Source organism: Trichoderma virens (assembly GCF_000170995.1).
Source record: "Trichoderma virens Gv29-8 chromosome Unknown TRIVIscaffold_85, whole genome shotgun sequence".
Classification (NCBI taxonomy): Eukaryota; Fungi; Ascomycota; class Sordariomycetes; order Hypocreales; family Hypocreaceae; genus Trichoderma; species Trichoderma virens.
In genome coordinates, this window is record NW_014013664.1 from 933,619 (window position 1) to 956,928 (window position 23,310).

General features: G+C 51.6%; 9 protein-coding genes across 9 annotated transcripts; 6 read left to right on the forward strand and 3 right to left on the reverse strand.

Annotated features, from left to right (window-relative positions):
• Window positions 1-1,456: 1,456 nt before the first annotated feature.
• TRIVIDRAFT_18977 (uncharacterized protein) lies at window positions 1,457-2,059 on the reverse strand (the record flags this gene model as incomplete). The annotated part of the gene is made up of 2 exons (XM_014097646.2): window positions 1,457-1,822; window positions 1,904-2,059. The coding sequence occupies 2 exons, from the start codon at window positions 2,057-2,059 to the stop codon at window positions 1,457-1,459; spliced, it is 522 nt and encodes a 173-aa protein (XP_013953121.1).
• Window positions 2,060-3,787: 1,728 nt separating this feature from the next.
• Window positions 3,788-4,934, forward strand: TRIVIDRAFT_66951 (uncharacterized protein; the record flags this gene model as incomplete). Its single annotated transcript, XM_014097647.1, has 4 exons — window positions 3,788-4,007; window positions 4,066-4,205; window positions 4,264-4,761; window positions 4,875-4,934. The coding sequence occupies 4 exons, from the start codon at window positions 3,788-3,790 to the stop codon at window positions 4,932-4,934; spliced, it is 918 nt and encodes a 305-aa protein (XP_013953122.1).
• A 153-nt stretch (window positions 4,935-5,087) lies between these two features.
• Window positions 5,088-8,958, reverse strand: TRIVIDRAFT_213851 (uncharacterized protein; the record flags this gene model as incomplete). Its single annotated transcript, XM_014097648.1, has 4 exons — window positions 5,088-5,669; window positions 5,737-6,255; window positions 6,330-8,700; window positions 8,884-8,958. 4 exons carry the CDS (start codon window positions 8,956-8,958, stop codon window positions 5,605-5,607), a joined length of 3,030 nt encoding a protein of 1,009 aa, XP_013953123.1.
• A 1,447-nt stretch (window positions 8,959-10,405) lies between these two features.
• TRIVIDRAFT_225473 (uncharacterized protein) lies at window positions 10,406-10,757 on the forward strand (the record flags this gene model as incomplete). Its single annotated transcript, XM_014097649.1, has 3 exons — window positions 10,406-10,418; window positions 10,517-10,618; window positions 10,720-10,757. The coding sequence occupies 3 exons, from the start codon at window positions 10,406-10,408 to the stop codon at window positions 10,755-10,757; spliced, it is 153 nt and encodes a 50-aa protein (XP_013953124.1).
• Window positions 10,758-11,395: 638 nt separating this feature from the next.
• Window positions 11,396-12,393, reverse strand: TRIVIDRAFT_225474 (uncharacterized protein; the record flags this gene model as incomplete). Its single annotated transcript, XM_014097650.1, has 3 exons — window positions 11,396-11,509; window positions 11,574-12,217; window positions 12,279-12,393. The coding sequence occupies 3 exons, from the start codon at window positions 12,391-12,393 to the stop codon at window positions 11,396-11,398; spliced, it is 873 nt and encodes a 290-aa protein (XP_013953125.1).
• A 913-nt stretch (window positions 12,394-13,306) lies between these two features.
• On the forward strand, window positions 13,307-14,487 carry TRIVIDRAFT_88984 (uncharacterized protein; the record flags this gene model as incomplete). The annotated part of the gene is made up of 4 exons (XM_014097651.1): window positions 13,307-13,397; window positions 13,499-13,726; window positions 13,863-13,995; window positions 14,065-14,487. 4 exons carry the CDS (start codon window positions 13,378-13,380, stop codon window positions 14,203-14,205), a joined length of 522 nt encoding a protein of 173 aa, XP_013953126.1.
• Window positions 14,488-20,478: 5,991 nt separating this feature from the next.
• Window positions 20,479-21,610, forward strand: TRIVIDRAFT_76327 (uncharacterized protein; the record flags this gene model as incomplete). Its single annotated transcript, XM_014097652.1, has 2 exons — window positions 20,479-20,863; window positions 21,379-21,610. A coding segment is annotated over one exon (184 nt), but the record flags the coding sequence as incomplete, so codon positions are not given.
• On the forward strand, window positions 20,479-21,679 carry TRIVIDRAFT_172564 (uncharacterized protein; the record flags this gene model as incomplete). The annotated part of the gene is made up of 2 exons (XM_014097653.1): window positions 20,479-20,863; window positions 21,379-21,679. A coding segment is annotated over one exon (246 nt), but the record flags the coding sequence as incomplete, so codon positions are not given.
• Window positions 21,680-21,974: 295 nt separating this feature from the next.
• On the forward strand, window positions 21,975-23,206 carry TRIVIDRAFT_213853 (uncharacterized protein; the record flags this gene model as incomplete). The annotated part of the gene is made up of 3 exons (XM_014097654.1): window positions 21,975-22,104; window positions 22,164-22,471; window positions 22,539-23,206. The coding sequence occupies 3 exons, from the start codon at window positions 21,986-21,988 to the stop codon at window positions 22,604-22,606; spliced, it is 495 nt and encodes a 164-aa protein (XP_013953129.1).
• Between the last annotated feature and the right edge of the window lie 104 nt (window positions 23,207-23,310).

Sequence of the window (23,310 nt, forward strand, 5' to 3'; positions counted from 1 at the left end):
TTGATGTTGTGTTGGTTGTTTTTATTCACGCCTTAGAGTCACGACTCCCGGGAATTTTTGCGCAAATCGGGCCAGGGATATATATTGGATGGAGTATATTTGGACGAGACCACTCATGGAGAATTGGCTACAGCAGTGGAAGGGGCAACGCGTCAGCATCGCCTCTTCTTGTTTTGGCTCTTGTCTCTTTTGTTTTCCAAGCTGATTCTTTTTTTTATTGCTCTTCTTTTGTCCATCTTATCATCGACGTACGAGACGTTTTTTTTTTCTGTCCATTTTGTTATTTCTCCTTCTTACGCTGCCATCTCCTGCTGCAAAAACTCTTTTATCATCTTTTATGACTCTACATATATCCCCCTCTACCAAACGTGGAATCAAAAAAGAAGCAGCTAGACGCGGTGACTTTTTCTTCCTCTCTCCCTTTTTTTAGGCAACGATCTATTGTTTTTTTGTCCTCTTTTATTTCTTTTTTTTTCCTCATTTTTTCCATTTCTTCGGCGGGAGACTGAACGGAGGGAGGGCCAAGTATGCAAATTGCTCCGAGAAAAAAAAGAGAGTCCGGGCTTGCAGGAAAGAAAGGCAGATACGGAACTGGCGCTGTTGGTAGAAAAAGTAGGGTCAATGTCTGCCCATGCAATCGCGATGGGGTGATGTTGGAATGAAAGCTTGAAATGATACCTAACTGTTTGTTGCAACGTGTGCCTGCGAAGTCTTGTGAAGTAAGTTGGTTTGTGCTTGTTACGGTTACTCAGGGTGTGTGGGATTGTAAGCATACGATGGTTACAAGAAATGAGAGTGGAATTCTAACTGATTAAATCGCAAACTTTCGTACTTTGCACTCTTCTGGAAAATTGAGCTAATAAAGCTTCGCGACGGGGGGGAACTTTTATAAAATCATTTAGACATCGTCAAACAGCTAAAGCCACAAGGGAGAGAAAGGTGACGAGATATTGCCAAATGCGGCAGCTCACGAGGCATGCAAGGAGGAGGTATGGTGATTAAAATTTGTTCATCAAAAGTCGTGCTCGTAAAGCTAATCACATAATAGCCCATAACATGTTCCTGTGAGATAACAAAGCTCAGAACGCGGGTCCAGACCACGCTTCAAAAAAACAAGGGAGAAAAGGCTAAAAGCTGAGAGGGAGAGACATGGTGGCTCGCCCCAACGCGCGCGCAAGAGGCAGGTTTGCCCAAGCGCAATCGGAGGGCGGACGCTGCTCGTCAGACCGGTATGCGGGCAAGATTTCGCGGAGACGAAGGCATCGTGAAAGCCGATCCTGCCGGTGTTGTCGTGATGGAAGATAGTGGAAGACAAGGGCACAAGGACACTGCCTTTTGGTGTCTCTAGTCGTGACATCTATCCAAGGGGGAAGGGGTTGTCTTTCGACCGCTCGATGCAAGTAGAGAATCCTATAGCCATCATGATGGCACGCAGAGCTGCTTGTTTTGCATCTCGCTATCGGTTCTCTAGGCGCTTTCTTAATTCTCTTTCTTTCTGGAGCACTTCTAGCTCCAACCTCTCAATGCCATACCGTAGAGCCTCTTTGCGCTGGCGCACGATCCGAGCACGCAGCTTGTCCTCACCTCGTAGCTGCCGGCTCCTCGTAGAAGCAGTCTTGGATATGCTACGCGCCGGTTCATCAGGCCTAGCAAGCCGTCCTTGCTGCAGCTCAGCGCGAGCTTTGAGCGTCTCAGTGCGGCGTTCCTGGCGTTCGACTTGGGCATCGGCACGGCTGAGGAGAAAAGCGATGTAGGGCCCAATCTCGTCGCGCAGGGAAGCCTCAGCCGCAGCGAGTGTGGGTTGGGGAATGAGTTCGTAGTGCTACGACGGGGGGTGGCAGGGTCAACGACAATGTACACTGTATTTTTGATTGCAAGCTGCGCAACAGGGAGAAGCACATACTCGAACTGTCTTGAGGACGCTTACGAGGCGAGGGAAATCGGATACGCCACGGTCAATCGTCTCCACGGAGGCCTCGAGGAATTTGAGAGAGTTACGCAGCGAATCGACGCAGTCGCCATAGGTAGCTGCGCCGGTCGGACCCGTTCTGGCAGCCATTGGAGCCCGGAGTTCACGATGCCGAGGAGTCGGGAGGAGTTGGGAGGAGGCAAGGCAAAAGATGGAGCTCAAGCCCGATTCGTGGAGACGTTTCTCGCTGGAGAATGTGGGGAAGATGCCTTGATGTTTTCCTGGTCTCGTATTGTCTCGCGGAGGGCTGGAGCGAATCCGCGTGCGAGCGCGAGCGGGAGGGCGAGTTTGAGTGTGGGGAACTAAGCGTGTCCGTCGTCTCTATGCCGATGAGTCTCTAGAACAGTGCTGCTGCTTCTGCATGTGACAATTGAGGCGGATGGTGGATTGGAGAGAAGCCTGGCAGAAGCTGTTGATGATGTTTACATGTGCAAGTACAAGATGCGACAGGCCCTTTTGCCCCGCCATAAATAGCACATGCCATGCACGCTTCTTGTCGATTGGCAGCCCCACACCAGCTCTGCCGTGGCTTCGGCAGGTGCATCGCGGTGCTGTGGGGTAGTTGCTGTCTCGATGCCAACAAAAGAAAGGCGAGGGAAGGTGCTGAAGATCCTGCCAACACGTGAGCTTGGCCTCTTGGGAACTGCCCAGGTCTAGAACAGCAGAAACTCAAAACTCTTCCTCGTCATCTCATCCTCTGCCTTGCTCTGCACAGCTCCCCTGCCGCTGCTTCCTACACCCCCTAATCCAGCTTGTCCTGATTCGCCATGTCTCGCTCTCAAGCAAGCGCCTAATCACTCTGGAATGTCGCCTCATACCAGATCACCTCCTTGCTCTCACGCGCTCTTGAGCAACGCCACAACTGGCTCCAGCCTCGCCTCAAGGTGCCAGAGTCAGGTCCCTCCTGTGCCGTTTGTTCGACAAGCCGAGAGCCCGACTCTCAGCAACTCATTGTTCATTCTGACGCAGGACTGTGAAGATCTCTGAACCCCGAAAGCTAGATGCCGAATAAAGCATTTCGATCCTCAGGCCTGGCAGTGGGTCAGTCCGCATCGGCGAGAGTCTACTGCATGGTCCCGCTTTCTATCCGGCTCAATCTCAAGCCCTTCCATGTTCCTGTACCAATGCTTCTACAGACCGTTTTGACTGTTGCCGTGTGAAAGGTGTAGTTGGTATCCATCTATCCATCGTGTAAGCCCATCTACGGATACTACTACATCCGGGCTTGGGTTCAATAACAATACCACTAACTCAAGCCCCTTAGAAATTTGCGGCACATATGCTAATGACTCTGGTCGCGCATGCCAGCGAAGCCATCGTGAAATGACCCGTGTCCCTTTAGATGGAGCTAATAGGCGATGAGATACCATCGTGACCTTGCCCAACCAGAGGAGCGCCTTGCGGCGCCCAATCTGTGCGCTCCGTCTCTTCTCTTTCCAATCTCACGATATCACCCGGTCCGGCGACGCCGTTCTCAGTCGACACACCCCCCTCTTTTGGCACTTTGACGCCCCGATTCTATGACTAAATGTACAGCGGCTCTCCCTTGCCGACTGAGACGTCTTGTCTGCCAGCCATTCTCCCATTGCTAGCCTTTCAAGCGCCCGCTGCATTGAAAATCACTACTTAATCCCGGGTCTCCTGTGTTCTCCAGTTATTCTGTTCCAGCCAGCCCCAGCTTTGACTGTCAGAGTTGCTCATATTAAGTGACAGGGCTTGATAATACCTCTTCATTTTCAGCTACACATCCTGCCAGTTTCTTGACAATCTTCGTAGGAGTTGTCTCTGAGCACGACATGGTCATAGCAAGCTTACAGCATGAGCCACGGACTCGATAACCTCACCGGCCCCGCCACCGAGGGTATCGGTCTGCGATTTCTAAATGAAGAATGGAACGATAGCATCTCAAACGACCATCCATTCGCCATTCAATGGAACGAATCACTGGATGGGACTCAGGCACCGGAGCTTGGGTTGTTCAAGATCACATATCCCAGAGATGGTATTGTCGTATACGAGTTGGTGTCAAATCTAACAGGTATGTGTTGCTACCTCACTGGATTAAATGATGCTCTTTAAGTTCTTACACTTCATAGATGGCATGAACAATGAAAATGCAACATGTTTGTGGACACCAAGACACTTGGATGATGAACTATATACTCTGTGGCTCTCATCCTCCCGAGATGCTCACTCAAATTGGACGACATCTCCGCCTTGGAGACTAAAGGAAGCTGTAAGCTTCTTATAAACCCCCATTCATCTCAAGTGCTAGAAACTGACCAGAGGTACAGCCCCGGCACTCTCTTCACTGGGCGGCACCTATTGTTATTCCGATTCTTGTCCTGCTTGCGGTGTACACACTGGGGCTCACCACCTGCATCGTATATCGACGCCGCAGAAAGGCGAGACGAGAAAGAGAAAAAAGTAAGGGAAAAGATCTGGATAAAGAAAAAGCAAGCGAGACGCCGCGCTTCCTGAGCGACGCGGACAGACATCCTTCGGTTAATACCGTGCTCACAATACAAAGTCTCGATGACTCAGACAAACCCAAAAAACCAAACATCTGGGTCTTGACACAATCCGAGTCAGGGTCCCTTCTCTTGTCTTCTCCAAGTAGGAAGAATTCCGATGCGACACTGTTCTCAGCTACAACTCAATCATCCGAGCAAGTCAGCTTCTTAGAGCAAAGTCTGCAAAGCCCCACAACTATCGGTTCCGAGAGGACGTTGGTGATGCTTCCAAATCCTAGAGATCAAAAGGTCATCGTTGCTGAAAGGCAAGGGCGATCGGTAAGAGTGACTGTACCGTCTGACCATGCGCAAGAGTGAGGTGTGGAAGTGTTTGCATACGCATATATCGGGCATCATTTGGCAATTGCGAAGAACTTTACATTAATGACCAGTTGGTACCCCGCGGGACTTATAACTGGGATTACATCGATATCAAAAAGGCGCGAATATGACAATGTTTGGATTTAGGGGGTTTCTTGCAGAGATGGACTTTGGCTACCCATAAACACGATGGATATATATTTATAGCATGTAATGGTAATTTTGGACCTACCCCTCTCGGCTGACACTCGCATACAGCTCATGGCGACGAAAAGCATGATTGTCCAATTCGAATGTTTGTGTTTGTATTGTCGGTCAAACAGCAGGGCATCACGCACTCTGTTACGTTTGACTCGAATCTTTACGTCCAATGACATCTTCAACCCCTCATCTATCTAAATCCCCTTATATCTCAAAACTAATAAAAAAAATCAAGCAAAAACAGAAAATTGCATTTCTCTCATATCATCCCTTTCCCAATGTTGAGATTAGCCGGCGCTTTCATAACCATAAATAAACCAAAAAAAAAAATTGTATGTCTTTCGTTTCTTTCTCTCTTTTTTACCCCGCTATGCGCCGTACGTTTTTTATGTTAAAAAACCATGTTGAAATGTTGGTTCCCCCCTTTTTGTCCCTCCCAAGTTTGTTGTTTTGGCCATGAAAAGAAAATCCGGTGGAAAGGATTTACTCTGGTCAAAAAAGTCTAATTATGTCGTGATATTTACTGAAGTAATGCTAGAATGTTCGGAAGAAAAGTGGCGGGTGATGAGATTCTCCCGCGATGGAGTCGTGTCTAGTGATTTAAGCAGAACCGGTGGTGTCCTCAACAGGGGGGCATGTGCAGAACAGGTTGGTATCGCCATAAGCTGCAAATGGATGTTAGTAAAAAAAAATGAAGCCAAGAAAAGAATAAGGGAGGCAGTCGAAACTCACTATCATCAACACGGCCAACCGTAGGCCAGAACTTCTTCTCAAGAAGATACGGCAGCGGATAAGCTGCCTTCTCTCGCGAATAAGGTCTGTCCCACTTGCCCTCTGCGTCGCCGAGGATCAGGTCCCTCTGGGGGTGGGGCGAGTTCTTGAGCACATTGCCCTCCTTGGGCTGTTTGCCCTCCTCAATCTCACGAATCTCGTTGCGGATGCTAATCATGGCATCAATGAAGCGATCCAGCTCCTCCTTGCTCTCACTCTCAGTGGGCTCGATCATGAGCGTGTTAGGAACAGGCCAGCTCATGGTGGGGGCGTGGAAACCGTAGTCCTGGAGACGCTTGGCAATATCGATAGCCTCGATGCCAGCCGTCTTCTGGAAGGGGCGAGCATCAACGATGAACTCGTGAGCGCAGCGACCCTGGTCGTTGGTGTAGAGAATGGGGTAGTGGTCCTTAAGACGGGTCAAGATGTAGTTGGCGTTGAGAAGAGCAACAGTGGTAGCCTTGCGCAGACCCGCGTCACCTATTTTGACATATTTTGTTAGCAGGACAGTTTTGAAGCCAGTCAAGTTAATACAAGTTGAAAGATGAACATACCCATGGTGGAGATGTAAGCCCAGCTGATGGGGACGATGCTGGCACTGCCAAAGGCGGCACTGGAGACGGGTGTCTGGGTGCTCTTGTGGGGCAGGTAAGGGATAAGGTGCTTCTTAACGCAGATGGGACCAATGCCAGGGCCACCACCGCCGTGGGGGATACAGAAGGTCTTGTGCAAGTTCAAGTGGCAGACGTCAGCACCGAGGGCGCCAGGGGAAGTGAGACCGATCTGGGCGTTCATGTTGGCGCCGTCCATGTAGACGAGACCACCATACTGGTGAACAATGTCGCAGACCTTTCGGACCTGAGGCTCAAAAACACCGTATGTGCTAGGGTATGTGATCATGATGGCACCCAGCTCGGAAGCGTGCTTCTTGCACTTGGCCTCGAGATCCTCCAAGTCGAGGTTGCCGGTCTTGGTGTCACACTTGATGGGGACAACGCGCATGCCGACCATGGCGGCGGACGCAGGGTTGGTGCCGTGGGCAGAGACGGGAATCAAGCAGATATCACGCTTGTTGCCGGGCTGCTGCTCGTGGTACTTGCGAATGGCTCGGAGACCGGCAAATTCACCTTGAGCACCCGAGTTGGGCTGCAGAGATGTGGCATCCATACCGGTCAGGGCAGCCAGCTGGGCAGAGGTGGCGTCAAACAGCCTCTGGTAGCCCTTGGCGCAGCTGTAGGGTGCATGGGGGTGGATGTTGGCCGCGGTTTCGGTACCAATGAGCTCCATCTGGGTAGTGCCGTTGAGCTTCATGGTGCAAGATCCGAGGGGAATCATGGAGTGAACAAGGGACAGGTCCTTGGACTGGAGGTGATGCATGTAGCGCAGCATCTCAGTCTCGCTGTGGTGGGAGTTGAAAACCGGGTGAGTCAGGAACTTGGATGTTCGGCGAACAGACTCGGGAAAGCTCTTGACAAGCTCCTCCGATGACTGCGCGAATCCTTCCTTCCAGCACTTGTTGGAAACATCGAGGTCGGCGTCACTGTGGTTCTTGTAGGCAACGGTCTGGAAAGCCTTGACGATGCGAACAAAGAGCTTGAGAGTGAAAGTGGTGGGAACCGCCAGGACAAGCTCGTTGGGGGACCAGGTCTTGCCGCTGCTGATGCCCTGATCCATCAGCTCACGGCGCAGAGACCGGCAAACAACAGGCTCGTCGAAGTAGAGAGAGACAGTGTCGGAGAGAACCTTGCCGTTGTGGTCAACGGAGCGGGTCGAGACGTTCAATCCGTAGTGGTGGGCGGCAGCTTGAATCATGCGGGCGTGTCGGAGGTTGTTGATGGCCATCTCCTTGAGCTGCTCAGGGCCGTGGTAAATGGCATACATGGCCGACATGTTGGCCAGAAGAGCCTGGGCAGTGCAAACGTTGCTGGTGGCCTTTTCTCGTCGAATGTGCTGCTCTCGGGTCTGCAGAGCCAAACGGAGGGCTCGGTCGCCGCGGCGGTCCCTGGAAACACCAATCAAGCGGCCGGGGAGACGGCGCTTGCTGCCCTCCTGAACAGCCATGAAGGCAGCGTGAGGACCACCATAGCCCAAAGGAACACCAAATCGCTGAGCGTTTCCGAAGGCAATGTCAGCACCCCACTCGCCGGGAGGCGTGAGGAGAGTCAGGTTGGAGAGATCGGTGGCGGCACTCAGCAGGGTGCCCTGCGCATGAGCAAGCTCAGCGAGCTCCCGGAAGTCGGAAACACCTCCGTTGGAGTCGGGATACTGAACCATGACACCAATCAAGTCATCGCCGAGAGCCTTGATCCTCTTCTGGGCATCTGCGGAAGCCAGATCCAGGACCTCAATGTGAATTCCGAATCCTTCAGCACGGCCATGCATGACTCTAATGGTAGCGTCGTGCACCAAGTGAGAAACCACATACGTCTTTCCGGGTCGCTTCTGCCTCGAGGCGGGGAGACTGGTCAGAGACATGGTCATGGCCTCACTGGCAGCAGTTCCCTCGTCAAGCAAACTGGCATTGGCGACGGGAAGGCCGGTCAGGTCGGAGATCATGGTCTGGAAGTTGAGGAGGGACTCTAGACGACCCTGGCTGATCTCAGGCTGGTAGGGAGTGTAGCTGGTGTACCAAGCCGGGTTCTCCAGGATGTTTCGCTTGATAACGGCCGGGATTTCAACGGGGTAGTAACCTCCTCCATTCATCCACACGCGGATGTCGTTGGACGCATTCATGGCCTTGAAGGCCTTGACAATTCCAGATTCGCTAAAGACGCGATCCTGGATCGTCTTCTTGGGCGGATCCAGGACATCCGCAGGAATGACCTGGGAAATAAAGGCATCCAGAGTCTCGGCACCAGGGCCAAGCGCCTTGAGCATCTCCTGGATTTCATCGTCGCGAGGTCCAATGTGGCGAGCGCTGAAATCCTTCCACGGCAGCTTGTTGGCAGCACGGATCTCTCTCATTTCCTTGTAAGTCGGGTCATTCTGCAGAGACTCAAAAGGCGGCCGTCTGCCATCCCGACTTGCGGCGCGAACATCGGCAGCCGTCTGGGCGGTGTTAGTGAGGTAGCGGGCGGACAAGAGAGAAGTCTGTCCTCGAGCGCAAACCCTCGCTTCGTGTCGGGCCAGCGCCAGCGATGGGCGAAGGGAAGCCCCCCGTGCGATAAGCAGCCTGGAGGCCATGGCGGCCACGATGATGTGAAGAAGGAGTTAAAAGCAGAAACAGCAGAGCCAGAAGAATCAACAGGTCTCCCTCAATCCTCAATGGCTGGAAAGAGAAAAGAAAAAGGAAAAGAGAAGGACACGAGGGCGAGGAGAAGCGAAGAAATTAAACCGAAGCCGCCCGGACGATAAAGATTTGCTCTAATCAGTTCCCCCCCAGAAAAATGAGATGACGGCGCCTCTGTGGTCCGAAAATGGCTGTCCAAGAGGCCCGTGGCGGAACTTTCGTGGGGCAGCCCGGCAGCCGTGATAGCGCTAAAAAGTTGAGGCCCTCGCCGGCAACGAGTCGAGGGAACAAGGCAGGCGGTCTTATATCGTGCCGGGATCAGGCCACGCTGCCACGCTGCCACGCTGCCACGCTGATCCTCGCAGGATGAAGAAAAAGGACTAGAGCAGGTGAGATTGTAAGTAAGAAGACGGTCAGCACAGCAACGACATGCTCTTCTCCTTTTCCCTCCGAAGTTGGATCGCCGTGCAGCCTGGCCGGGGACCGGTTCCATCTTATCTGTGTTAATAAAGCGCCGAAACGCATCACTGCATCACAGGCCTTCACCTCTTCTTACCTCGCCTTTTCCCTATTTTTCCCTTTTCTTTTTCGTCTCCATTCCCTTTTTCGCTTCCCCGGAGCCGAGCATCGCTCCAATGCCCAATGATCTCCCTGATGCTACTCCCGATGCTCCTCCCGTCCAGGCCCTGGTTGGACATCCTCCACGGCAGTGCTCCGTAATACTGGAGTCGACTCCGCAGGCTTTTGGAGTAACTGGCCAGGACTTGGATGCTTGGAGCATAGTGTATAGTTGCATCCACGACTCGTGCCCACTAAAAAAAAATCGCAGCGTTGCTAGAGCTTAATCTTTCTCCCGAGTTGGAGGGTTTTTTTGCGCAGCTAGAGGTTTTGGTTAGGTGATGGCTATCGACATGTCGTTGCGGCCACTGTGCTGTGTCGCATGGCCCCAACGATATCGGCCATTCACGGGCCGACGCTGAGCGCCCCTGCGGCAGCTTGTGATTCGCCAAGGGGGAAAGGGGAATTTTTTTTTCGTATTGTCATCGGGGTTTTTTTCTTCCAGGGTTTTTTTGTTTTTTTTTTTTTGTTTGCCCTCCAAATGCGATATCTGTTAGATAGCACCTGTTAGCACAGGCCAACAAAGTACCGTACCACACCTCTAATAAGGCATCCAATCTACTAAGGCATCAACAAACTGAGCTTTGCCTATAGACTACCACCTTATCTGCGCCAGGGCCTTGTCTATCGCTGTACTCGTATTGTCCATAGCACACACCGCACACTGTATTGCCTCCATCTTTCAAAGCCTTAGGCCAATCTGCCCTGCACCCCGACATCGCCCAATTTTTACGTAACTATCCGTCACTTGGACTAAACATCAACAACCAAAAAATCATCACCATGTTTGGAGGATGTACGTACACGCCCAATCCCTGACAAATGCCCATGTTGGCCTTGTCGTGCACCATGTGATAGCTGCATGTAAATGCAATGCTGACGTCTCACGCCCAGTCGCACCCCCGCAGCAGTCGCCCGAGGAGATTCGCGCCATGGAGGCCGAAGCCACCTTCACCGTCCAGCAGGTCGCCGCAACCGCCTTCATGCTCTACCTCTGTATGTCCGCGCCATGAGAAGAAGAAGAAGAAGACGATCGATTTTGCCCGTCGATGATGCTTCTTCTGCCTCGTCTATGTCATTGCTGACCCCAGGAATAGCTCCCTTCGCCGTCGACATGATCAGCCGAATCTTCTAAACCGGCAAGAAATATTTCGTATATAGACAACGTTTCCATGTAACATACATGCTTTCCACTCCGGTACATTGTCATTGACGGGTGTCGCGCCGGTTTTCCGACTGGCAAACCTGTTTGATATACATATCACTGCCAAGGGAGCCAGCAGGTCAATGCCCAAGGCAAATCGCTGTACGATAGATGTGGTCGGCCGAGGCTTGAATGAGGAAGAGAGAATCGCTCATCTTGATTCACCCAAGACGACACGAAAATGAAACGAGGCGACGATAGAAGAAAATAAAGAAACATCAAAGTGTACAGTTACTGGAATTCACCGTGAGAGACTGCCAAGATGGAGCTGTTATGTGCGGAGGAAAAAAAGATCCAAATGGCAAATGATTACTCTGCATGCCTTCCGGATGTGTCTTCATACCTATCTGTCCAATCCTGCAGCAGTTTACAGATCCGTACCGGAAACAACCTGACTTAAAACCCCCCGAATTCTATCGCATTCGAATACTGTTGCCATTGCCTGCCAACATTCCGACTCCATTTGCATCAAAACATAAAAAGCATCTTCAAATTAACACCATTACGATGGCTTCAGTGAAACCTCCCTTCTCGCGACACAATCTCCTAGAATATCCGCACAGACCCTTTTACCGGGACCGTGATGGCGGGTTTCTGCTCTTTTCCCACTCCTGGTAGTCTGCGCCCAACGCCTCCAACTCCTTTTTCAAATGCTGTAGCTGTCTCTCGTAATCTTCCAATACCTAGAGTCATTGCGGTTAGCGACCAAATGACACGGTGAACGTATGTTGAATGTATCAAGCTTACCCGCTTTGCCCTTGTCTGCGTCTCCTCATCCAGCCCCTCGCTCTCAGCTCCAGCCGGCTTCTCCATTTCCTTGTTCAGCCTCTCGGAGTATCCTCTCAGCACGATCAGCCTGCTCCACAGCTCTTCTTCCCTGGCACCAACTGCCGGGTCTTGCACGTCGCGCTCCAGAGCCTGCAGTCTGCTCTTCAAATCATCCTCATCGCCGCTCAGAGCGTAGCCCCTGTTCCTAAGAATCTGCACCTTGGCGGCCAAAGCCAAACATCGGTTGGAAATCATCGTCTGCCGCCTCCTGGCAGCGAGTGCTCTGGTTTCCGTCTCCAACTCATGTCGCTGCAGCAATGCATCCAGACAGCCGTTGATCTGGTGTAGTCGTGTGTTGAATTCGGAAATGGCACGCTTTTGCGTCTTCAATCGGTCTGCCACGCCAGTGTAGCCTGCGCACAGCACAGGCATGAAACCAGGGGCGGGCTTGTTCTGCAGCGCCTCCTCCCATTCTCGAGGGTCTTCGAATGGTTGAGGCTTGTAAAAGGGGATGTGTGCTTCATCGACTTTGTTGTAAAAGTAGTGCTTGAACACGCAGCTGGGGTTGGCGGGATCCCATTTCTCCGTCACGAGCTTCATCTGTTCCAGAATCGGCTTCTGGTCTGTAACATCACCGAACCGTTAGCAAAGGACATGGCGCTTCCATAAGCATGCGAGACTTACGCGGCGTCTCTTGGCCAGGCTGCCATAGAGAGCTCGACAGCTGGGCTTGTGACTGCGACAGCGCAGGCACCTGTTGTGTCTGCTGGGGCTGCGCCATCAGCGAGGTTCCTATCATCGCGCCCTGTTGGCCAGCACCCAGCGTCTGGCCAAAGACGTTTCCGGATGCTTGCGTCTGTTGAGCGGGCTGGGCGGTTTGGGCCGAGCCAAAGAGTCCTCCCGAGACCAGAGGCTTGGCTCCTCCGAACAGCGACATGGTGAAAAGGCAGACCGCAGCAAGTGTCGTGAGGCTATCCGCAAAGCTCCCAAAGGAGCTTCGTTAAAAAGGATGGAGGCGCAAGGGACTGCAGAATGCCGATTCTCGAATGTCGGAGACGCTACGGTCGGCGAATCGCTGGATGGGTTGTCGTTGATGCGCGGATGTTTTTCTCGTCGCTGGGCAGTTTTGTTGACTTGCTACAAAATTGCTGCAGGGTCGCGCTCAGTAGGAGGTACCCAGGTACCGCGCAGGTCAGCCTTGTCCGCCGGCTGGCCAATCACAGGCAGTCTCCAGAGCAGAATCGCGAAATGAATGTCTGTCGCTTTGACGCACACACCGCCACTGAGTGATGCAAAAACAGATACAATGGCAGCAAAATATGAATTAGAGATGAGAAAATCTCTATGCTGAAATTAAATTCCCCAATAATTCAAGGTCTTGAGTACGGAAGTGACCATGAAGAAATACATGAATTTCTCTTGACTGAGCAAGCGAATGAACTAGTGCCGCTACATAGAGTTACTTAGAGTACCTGATTCTCTTAATCAGCAGCCACAGGCCTACTAAAATGCAGTTATCTGTAGCGCTAAAGTGCAAAAATTCAGTGGCGTCCACAAGACTAGTCGCAGTGAGCGAGGTATTTTTTGCAAATCCCATCTCCCTTCATGTACCGCCAACAGCCGCCTCCAATACGCCAACGAGGCTGCGGTTGCTGACCCCCCGGTCGTCGCTGATTGGCTAGAGCAACTTCAATCTTTCAACTAAGCGTCAGTCGGAAGAACCTCATAGCTCCATTATCCTACCGCAAGCTTCACAGAGGGTCAATCGAAACACCCGGCAATCATGGCAACGCGACGGTCTCAGTATGTTGATCCAGCCTCCCAGATCCAGCAGCGACGTCATTGAGTCGGCCTGAGGGCACATTGGCGACATCCCGCGGCAGCAGCACTAACATTGTGGGCAGATTCCACCAGCAGGTGCTCATCGACACCACGCCTCTTCCTGACAACATTCCCCAGGTCCAGGAGATTGGTGCTTCCTCTGCGCCTCTGCTGTCGGCCTCTTTCTTCATCGGCGCACGATGCCGCGACTACAACGACGATTACATGCAGTGCAAGACCGAGAACCCCGGCAAGGGAGAACTGAACTGCCTGAAGGAGGGACGAAGGGTAACCCGCTGCGCCCAGAGTGTGTACGTTTTCCTCCGCCTGCGAGCGACTTGATGAATTGCAAGAATTGGCACCGGCCATCTTGGTCCAGGGGCTCGGCTGTTGGAAGAGCCATTTATTTTGTGGAAAGGAGGGGTACTGACGTTTGGGTTCGTTCAGGCTCAAGGATATCAACACACACTGCTTAGCCGAGTTCCGCAAGCACTGGGAGTGCCTCGACAACCGAAACCAGCAGCTCTGGCAGTGCCGCCCCGCCGAGTGGAAGCTCAACAAGTGCGTTTACGATAACTTGGTACGTCTGGCCTCGGCATCCATCTCAACATCAATGCGCCATAATTTATTAACCATGCTCCGGCTTTAGAAATTGGAGAAGAAGATTCCTGATCAGCCCGCCAACGTCACCCCCGTTGAGCTGAGGACGAAACAGATCTTTGCTGACGTGAGGGTTGGACCTGGTGATGGCAAGCCCTTCATCGCCGGAAAATCGGAGGCTTCACAGTGAGGGAAAGAGGGGAACGGTTGGAATGGAGGGGTGAAGATGCGTCATGTACAATTGCTGTCACCTGAGTCGAAACAAAAATAACTCATCAGCCTCTTACATACAACACTCGCACCATTTGATTCTCAGGCATCTTGATTCTTTTGTAGAAGGGGCTCTAAGGGGCCAAGGGGAGTTGAAAGTGTTTGGTCCTGAGCCAAACAGTACGAGGCAGGTTGTTTGAGGCAGAGACATTGGCGCAGCCAGACACTCAAAATAGAAGGTTAAAAGTTGACGCGTTACACGACTCAATTCTTCAAGTCGACCGGACATCGGGCTTTCGCAGCATCGTGCCCGCCGATAGCGTAGTTGCACATTCACATGCTAACTCATGATCCTGCCATCACTAACCCCGGGCATCACAGAAATCATTCCACAACAGCCAACTTAGACCGGTCGAAAATGAGGGGCCCCTCACTCTCTCCTAGATCTTTGCAACATGTGAATACTGTCAACGTCATCACGTAGGCTGCAGGCATTGTGCCGAGACATTTTGAGATGAGATATATCTCGTTCAAGTTTGTGAAGCGCCGGAAGCCTGCCTCTGGGACATACATGTCCATCCGTTGGATTGTAAGACTCGGGGAAGCTGACAGCCAGATTAATATTGGCGTGTAGCCGTGGTTGATTGGATAAGATGTGTAGAGGGTGAGGCGGGACGGATAGTTGGCCGTTTGGAGTAAATTATTGATTCAGCAATATCTATCCGCTTGTTGTACTTTTTGCTACCAATGAAGTCTCGGGTGGATGGTGAGTGTGAAGATGCTGTGTGATGGTGAGGCTGAAATAGCTGAATATTTTGTAGAACAGGATATTGTAGATAGCTGGTGAGTTCGCAATTGATGCTCTGTTGCTTCTCACATGAAAATTGCTTCAAGTCATACACAGGCAGTGAAGAATTCATTGCATAGGATTTCTAGCTTCCTGAATAAACAATCTTACCCTAGACTACCATATGATGTAGATTGCGAGTAGTCCTACAATAAATAGAATAACCCACCATCTTGATGATTTATAGACGTAGACGATGCCGAATGCAGTGATGGAGAAACGGGGAGCTATAGGGTTGGCTGATACGTAGTAGTACTGTTCATGTCACCAACCTACATGTAAACTGGCTCTCTTTCTACAAGCTCTTCACACCCTCATTCAGAACCACCAACTTATAGAATGCGACAAAGGCAACAACACCTCTAGAATCAATCACCTCCACGTCAGGACACAGTACAACCAGCACAGCACATATCAATCGTCGTACGTTGAACACTAAAGAAAAAAAAAAAGGCGGAACTTGAAACCGCCAGGTTCCACAAAGAAGCATCTAGACAAAGATCGACCCAGACAGAGTCCACGAAAAAAAAAAAAAAAAAAAAAAAATCTCGAAAGAAACCGAAACAAAAGAAACAAAAACCACACTCCCCCGGCGGATTCATCTGGCCGTTTCAGCCACGCGCCTTACGCATCCCGCCGGTCGACTTTATCTCGGCGACAGAAAGAATAAACGAGACCCGATGCTTTTCACTAAGGGGCATCCGCATGCAGGAGGACACACCGAATAGAAAACAACTTACATTTTGCCCGACGACTATTTTCTTTGCAAACAAGCAGCCGTAATCGTCAGAGGCAACAAGGTATTCGTATATGCAATACCAAAGCTTCGGCTCAGTACAGTAAAAAACGACAAAAGTCTTCGCAACACCAATCCATGGGCCCGGCCATCCACATGTCGGCCCACGCTTCAAAAAAAAGGGGAAAAGGACACTTACTTAGGCGTACCCGTAGGCCTTTAGCGGCGCTTATGTGCATCTCCAGACTAGACACGTCAAAGAGCCCACAAGCAAACAAACAGATGGAACAAAAAAAAAACTGGGAAAACGAAACCGGCGGCATGTTTCAAACGCGGCCGGTGTGCAGGCCCGGTAAGCCCGCAGACTGGGGGGGTTTTTGCAGCTCGGAATGTGACCGCCAGGCGCCCGTGGCCAATGGCGTGAGAGGATGCCGAGCTTAATAGTACTTGCGTTTCCTCCAAATTGTAGCGGCAGCGCTAAGTACCGTGCCATGAATATTAAAGGCATGGGCTCCGGACCCGTCCTGGCAATGTTCTGGAAGGACTGGGCACCTTGTTAGGAGGCTGACTTTGGCCGTGATTGATATTTGGCGTGGAAATTGGCTGGGGTCCTTTGATTATTTCACTCACGTTACGTAAGGCATAGCGGCACGATGTTTATTACTTGAGGCCATTTTGTTGAGGGGCTATCCGTCGAAGGAAGAGGCAGGACTCATACGAGTACTAGTACTGATCACGCCCAAGGGCAAAGCGCGCAATATATTGTATACCTACCTGATTCATCGGGTATTTATTATAATCAGTACTGTAAGGGGAAATGAGTGCATCTAGTGGAGCCATTCTTGCCTGTACACGCATTCTAAGGCATCAAGCAGAGAAAACAGCGTCTCTGCACAGGTTTTGGCCAAGGAGGTGGTGCTCGATAGGCGCCTCGGATCTGTCTAGCGACGCCAAGAGATGGAGAGCTGTACGGAATCTAGTCTCCCATGCGGGTGGTCACTCGGCAGTGGCATTTAGAATTAGCATTAGGTTTTTCTGCAGGTGTGTTGCCGAGACTCATCGAGTATCTTGCGTCGAAATACGAAGTGCCAAGCAGGTAGTACTACCGTGGCAATCAACGACTGGTGCAAGCCAGACACAAATTAAGCCCCTAATGGACTCTCGATTTTGGGTCGCGCGAGTAAGCCCGTTGGGCCTCGACTCAAGGCATCCCGGACGCCGGCCGAGAAAGATTCTGCCTCCGAGCAGCACTACTGTAGGCCCGGCGTCGTCATGGGGGATGGGGCAGTTGGTTTATCTGATTCACCCAGGGGGATGCGAAATAGGCAGCACGGCTAGCATCGAGCGGATACACGATCAAGGTTGTGGGACCATCAAGAGGAGATGAGCCGACGTACCGAAATGATGAGGGAAGTGAGAAAATAAACGGGTTGACTGTTGATTGCATGCGGCTGCTCGGCCGGAATGAGCATCGTCAACGCGGGAGGGAAGTGAAGGGGAAGGGGAACAATGGATCAATTGTCTCGTGCTGGATTCCGGCCATGTGCTTTAAGCCCCGCCAATAAACCACTTACACTCGCAGTGTTGCTAGTGTCGGCGGCAAAGGGAGAAATGGCGTCAATGTTTCAAGGTTCTTACAGTTGCGTGTGCAAACAGCAAAGGAAAAAGGATGGCCGTTTGGTGTATCCGGAGCTGGGGCTCGCGTGCGTCCAAAGCGTGCGCTTGATGAGACGGAGTACTGGATTGATGCGGAGCACGAGGCGGATCGCCGGAGTGCCACTACATAAGGTACTGTACAAGTACGAGTACAACACTGTACCTATAGACGTGGTGGTGGTGGTGGTGGTGGAAGAAGAAGAAGATGATGATGAGAAGAAAGAATACGATGGAATTGTCTGCAGCAAGGATGGCAGATTCAAGTGCCAAGCGCAGTGCTTGCCGTTTTGGCACACCCCGCATCTGGACAATTGCGATCTGCGACTGGCACTATTGAATGCTTGGTAGGCATGAATGCGACTCTGCCTGTACGGAAGACGCGGGCCGAGGGCGATGAGTTCTATTGCTTGATCCATCAAATTCACTGTACTGTACAAGTACTTGGACTTGCACAGCTGCCGTTGGGAAACAGCATGTACCGTCCCGAATCGCGTCGACTATCCGATTCCAAATTTCCCGTCAAGCTGCTAGCTGGATTCACCACTCAGAAAGCCATACGAGTGCAGTATAGGAGAGCCGAGGGTGATGGAAATGAGTGACATTCATCACGCTCCTCCTGCATCTTCCAGCAAAAAAGGGCCCCATTCGCGTTGCCCAAAGGCCCCCAATTGCAGGCCCTCAATAGGCTGACAAAGAGCGCTGGAGATGAGGTAGGGGGTGATACAGAGCGATTAGTGCCGTTTCAGGGATAAAAGTCCCGCAAGGCCGCCTGTAGCTTGTTTGATGGGGACGCCGGCGCTGGTTGGTGGAGGCCGAAAGACGCCTGCAGCAGGCAAGCGCCAGAGCAGCTGCTGCAAGGCACAGCGCTGTGAGAGGCGGGAAACAAAAAGGATGAGGAGCAAGGGGGGAGGGGGTGTGAGTAGTGATGCTGCTCGTATGAGTGCTAAGGTCTGTAAGTACTGTAAGCAACACAGCATGAAGTTGAAAAGATGAATCAAATTGAGAGAAAAGTCAACTTGATAGGTACCTATGAAAATGCAGATGGACGTACACCTTAGTATTTTAACTTTAAAGTTAGGTATTCAATATCAAGCTATTGCAAGTACCGAATTGCTTCATGCACATGCAGCATGCAAGCCAATAAACGCTGCCAAGCTTTTCAACCTTATGCCGGGATACACGACGACGGACTCGGCGAATAATCGCGCCGATTCAGGGCTGAGAAAAGAGAGCACCGGACGTTATATTACGGAAAAGAAATGGAAAAAAAAAAAAAGTTCGGTAGCCAGTAGTTGGCGGGTCATACGTAAATCAAGGGGGGAATCGCAAGTGGTACGTGAATAATGACATATCGACTAATGCCATCATCTGCGTGCCTCCCCCTCTCTCTGGACCACATACTGTACAGACAACACGCAGTTGAAGCGTTGGAGAGCTCGCATCAAGTGACAAACTGGCGCGTCGGGCGTTTCCAAGGCATTCTTCGGCCAACGACAAAAGAAGCAATTGCGCAGCAATCCGGTCTAGTCAGACGCATCTAATCTCGATACACGGACGGAATACGAAGTAGCACTTGCACAGAGGTATGATGGCGTCGGCTTGAGGGGGGGCTCACGAGACCCCCGGCAGAAACATTGATGAACCTGTTCTCTCTCTCCTCGCCAATGCGGCTGCGCCATCCGATCTCAGACATATCATTGATGATGTGCGTAATCGTTGAGGAGGGCCACGCCCCAGGGATACGACGTTGAAAATTCTAGGGGAAAAAAAAGGAAAAATAACGATGATAAAAAACCAAAGCAAATTCAAGAGATGATGTCAGGAAAAAGGCTTGGTTTGGCGAATCCCTCATCCCGGCTGCTGGGGTCTGGCCAAGGCGGTAATTTCTGGAGGCTTTAATTTTGAGCCTTGTCAGTGCAAGATGAGCGCGGGCCAGCAGACCATGGTCTAGAATGCTTCTTTTTCAGCCTTTGCGGGCTGTTTGATGGGAGCTGGGAAAAAGAAAAGAAAGCTGGCGGCTTGTACGAGTAATAATTCTGCTTAGTACAGGTAGGTAGATGTGACGTGGCAAGGCAAGGTACATTAGTAGCTGTAGTCGGGACGATGTTGCTTGTAGAATTGTCTATTGCTGGTGACACGGACAAGAATCTGCCTGTCGATAGTAGATACTTGGCAGAGGATTGGAGGTTGCACCAGCAATCTACAGAACAGCATCAATCACTCGATGTTGATGCAGCACAGCTTGAGAGTTTCTGCTCAATTTGATGGATCAATGAATGCCCTTTACTACAGCCACGCCATGGCCGTCACCCCCGCGCTGCCCAACTAGGCTAAGCTGGCAATAAAGTGCAGTGCTAAGCAACTTGGCTTGTTTCGTAGCGTCAGGAACAGCCCCATGATTTCAGGAACCCGCACGCATGGGTTTTTCTTGTGCTTTTGTTTGTTTGTCTTAGCAGTTTTCGTATAGCCAACCGGGCGATAAATGCTTTTGAGCTCGTACATGGATAATTACCCGCCGTTGTATTTTTGATGCAGAGGACCTGATGCAGTGCAGTGCAGTGCAGTGCAGTATTGGCAATCAAATGGAAGTGTTCACTTAATGTTGATTTGGATTCAGCAGGTATAGCACTCAAGGTACTAGTACAGTAGAGCTGTAGGCAGCTGTAGGCACAGCTCTAGGCCTGAACTACAGCTGCGTTTACAGGGCTTCCCTCAGCTGCCTCTCGCCAAGGTACGGGTCCCCTCGTACCTATGTAAGCACCCCCTGGTCCCAGCGGGGGCGTGCGCATCTCGAAACACTGCAAACTTGAGCAATCCCAGCTTCATCTCCCCTAGCCTCCTCCACCTCTCTTTGCCATCTCTGCTCTGCACTCTACTCTACACACTACACGCCGCCTCCCCCGTTCTCCCACTCCTTGTCAATTCGGCCGGTTCCCACTGCAGCCGTTCCTTTTTAACGTCGCCCTTCTGCCTCTGCCGCTCTCGCCTCTCCTTGTCCTCCACTCCTAGAGAGCGAAATCTTGGCCATTTCCCTTCCCTCCCCTCTTTTTACAACTCTCCTTACCGTGTCCTCGTCGGCACATTCCACTCCTTTTTTCTGAGACCCGATTGATTCACTTCGTTATTTATCGGCCTGGTATCCGGTTCTTCTTTCAAGTTCGCTATCCACAAAGTCGAGTGCATCCAGCCGCCGACTGAACACGCTCTTTTCCTTCGTCGACCTCTACAGCTCCACGAACAAGACGACCTTCAGTCCCTGTCCAACCACACGGCTCCCGACTCTCCTTCAACTTGAAAGCAGCGCTGCACCAGACTGGTTCTGACGCAAGCCAATATAAACCCTCTTCGACCACCGTCCAGATCTCACATTTGGATCGCCATACCATCAAGTCCATCAAGGTAAGGCAGTGATCGACAACCTTATTCTCACTCCTTGTTTGTCTATATATCTATTCGCAAATCATGATTGGCTTTGTCAAGTCACCAGTTCCCAAGTTGCATCTCTCGTCATACATGTGACAACTCCATGATCATCTCTGTCTCTCTCCCTCCTCTCCAGAGCAACTGGGCAAGTGTCCCTTCGCAAGTTGTCCCAGCACTGCCTTGGCCCATTCCTCAGATTTGTTTTAAGCTCCGGTCTCGAGTTGTGGGGTATTGTTCCGTTTTCAACGGCCGCCTCCTTGATCTGCATTCCTCATCCTCCCAAACCGCGTTCCAGAGGGCATCACCAGCCTCTTCCCCGGGATGATGCACGAGACCTCCCGTTGATCGACGTCGTTGTGAATCGCTGTTGCTTTCAGAGCACTATATATCCAGTTTGATATTTCCAGCATCAGCGAGATATTCCATACTCACCGTCTCTATTCAAATATACAAGTTCAAATATAGTCCACAAAGCTAACTCCATTTCCTAGCAAGTTCAACTTTGACATCTGCAACTCTAAGCAAAAAACTATTCCATCGTTCAAGATGAAGACGTCCGCTGTTCTTTTGGCCGCGGGTGCCCTGTTGGTTTCGGCCATCCCCCTCGACAAGCGAGCTCTGGAGACCACTTGGGTCACTGACATTGTCACTGTCACTGTCACTGTCGACCCCAGCGCTTCGGCTTCGGCTTCGCCAACCGCTGGTGGAGTTTTCGTTCAAAACGTTTCTGAGCAGCCCGCTGCCTCTCCCTCTCCCAAGCCCGCAGTCGCTCCCAAGCCCAGCTTTGCTCCTGTTCCTGCTCCGGCTCCACAGCCTACCTCCCAGGCGGCTCCTCAACAGGCTCCTGCTTCGCCGGCCCCGGCCCCCCCGAAGCCCGAGTTCACAACCGTCGTCGTTGTTTCCCCGAAGCCCTCTCCCCCTCCGGCTCCCAAGCCGTCACCGTCACCGTCACCGTCACCGGCCCCCGCCCCCGTCGTGGTCAAGCCTTCTCCTAAGCCTTCGCCTTCGCCTTCTCCTTCACCCTCTCCTAAGCCTGCTGCTTCTTCCCCTAAGCCTGCTGCTCCCGCTCCCGCTCCTGCAAACGACTACGCCTCTGCCATGGTCAACGAGCACAACATTCACCGTTCCAACCACTCCGCTCCCGACCTGTCGTGGGATACTACTCTTGCAGGATATGCCCAGACCATCGCCGAGGGCTGCGTTTTCGCCCATGATATGTAAGTGGATGCATGAAAGCTGAGATTATGTAGATATGATGATTCTAACATAATTATAGGACCCAGGGTGGCGGTGGCTACGGCCAGAACCTTGCCAGCTTTGGCTCCACTGGCAACATCGATGACCTGCAGATCGAGTCTGGTCGCCGCGGTGTTACCGATCAGTGGTACAACGACGAGATGGAGAACTGGACTTACTACGGCCAGTCCAACCCTCCTTCGGGCTCCAACCTGGATGCCTGGGGTCACTTCACCCAGGTTGTCTGGAAGTCATCCACCAAGGTCGGATGCTACACCGCCAAGTGCCCTGCTGGCACCGTCCTCTCCTTCCCCTCTTGGTACACTGTCTGCAACTACAGCCCCCCAGGTAAGCCTCTCTGAGAAGATCGCACACTCTGATGGCATGGCATAGAAGCTAACATTGATGTTTACAGGAAACTTTGGTGGAGAGTACGCTGAGAACGTTCTCCCTCCCTTGGGCCACCCCACCGTTACTGTCTAAACAGTAGCAGAAACCCCCATCCGGCACTTGCCACTTTCTCCTGGCCATGCAGATTCTATAGGGACTCGGTCGTAGCATGACAATGGCGGTCGGGCTCCGGGAAGGCTGAGATGTGCGTGGTTAGGGTTTCGGACTATCGAAACGTTGACGAATCTTTTTTCGCTTCTCATTGTATCTTACGCGATGTCATTTTGACAATCTGGACTTGATTTCTTCTACTTCTCTTTTCCCCACAAACATTCGGAGTCAGCTCCCTTGGCTGCTCCCGATTTCTTCTCATTAGTCTTCTCGGCTAACTTCAACGTGCATGGCGTCGTTATGATGAGTATACAGACGGATCCAGGCTGGTAAGGGGCGCTATGGGGCTGGCACAATGCCCGACGGTGTGCTGGATTTGCAACGGGGGGCATTTCGATTCTATGCGGCTGCGAGACACTATCGAAACGTGTTGATGGTGAATCGTAGCCGCCGACATTAGGGACTCTCTTCTTGGTTCATTTTACATATGGAGGCACGGCGGTGCTCATTTTTCTGTGAATAGACGCAACGACCATAGACATTTGCAACGACCGTAGCTGAATATGTTTTATGGCATGATATAAACAACTGCTCTTGTTGTAAGCCCTCTGTGACATGGTAGTGAATGTCGTCGCGTGACTCTCAATTGGTCTCTTCGGGTTGATATTTTTATCTGATGTTGTAGA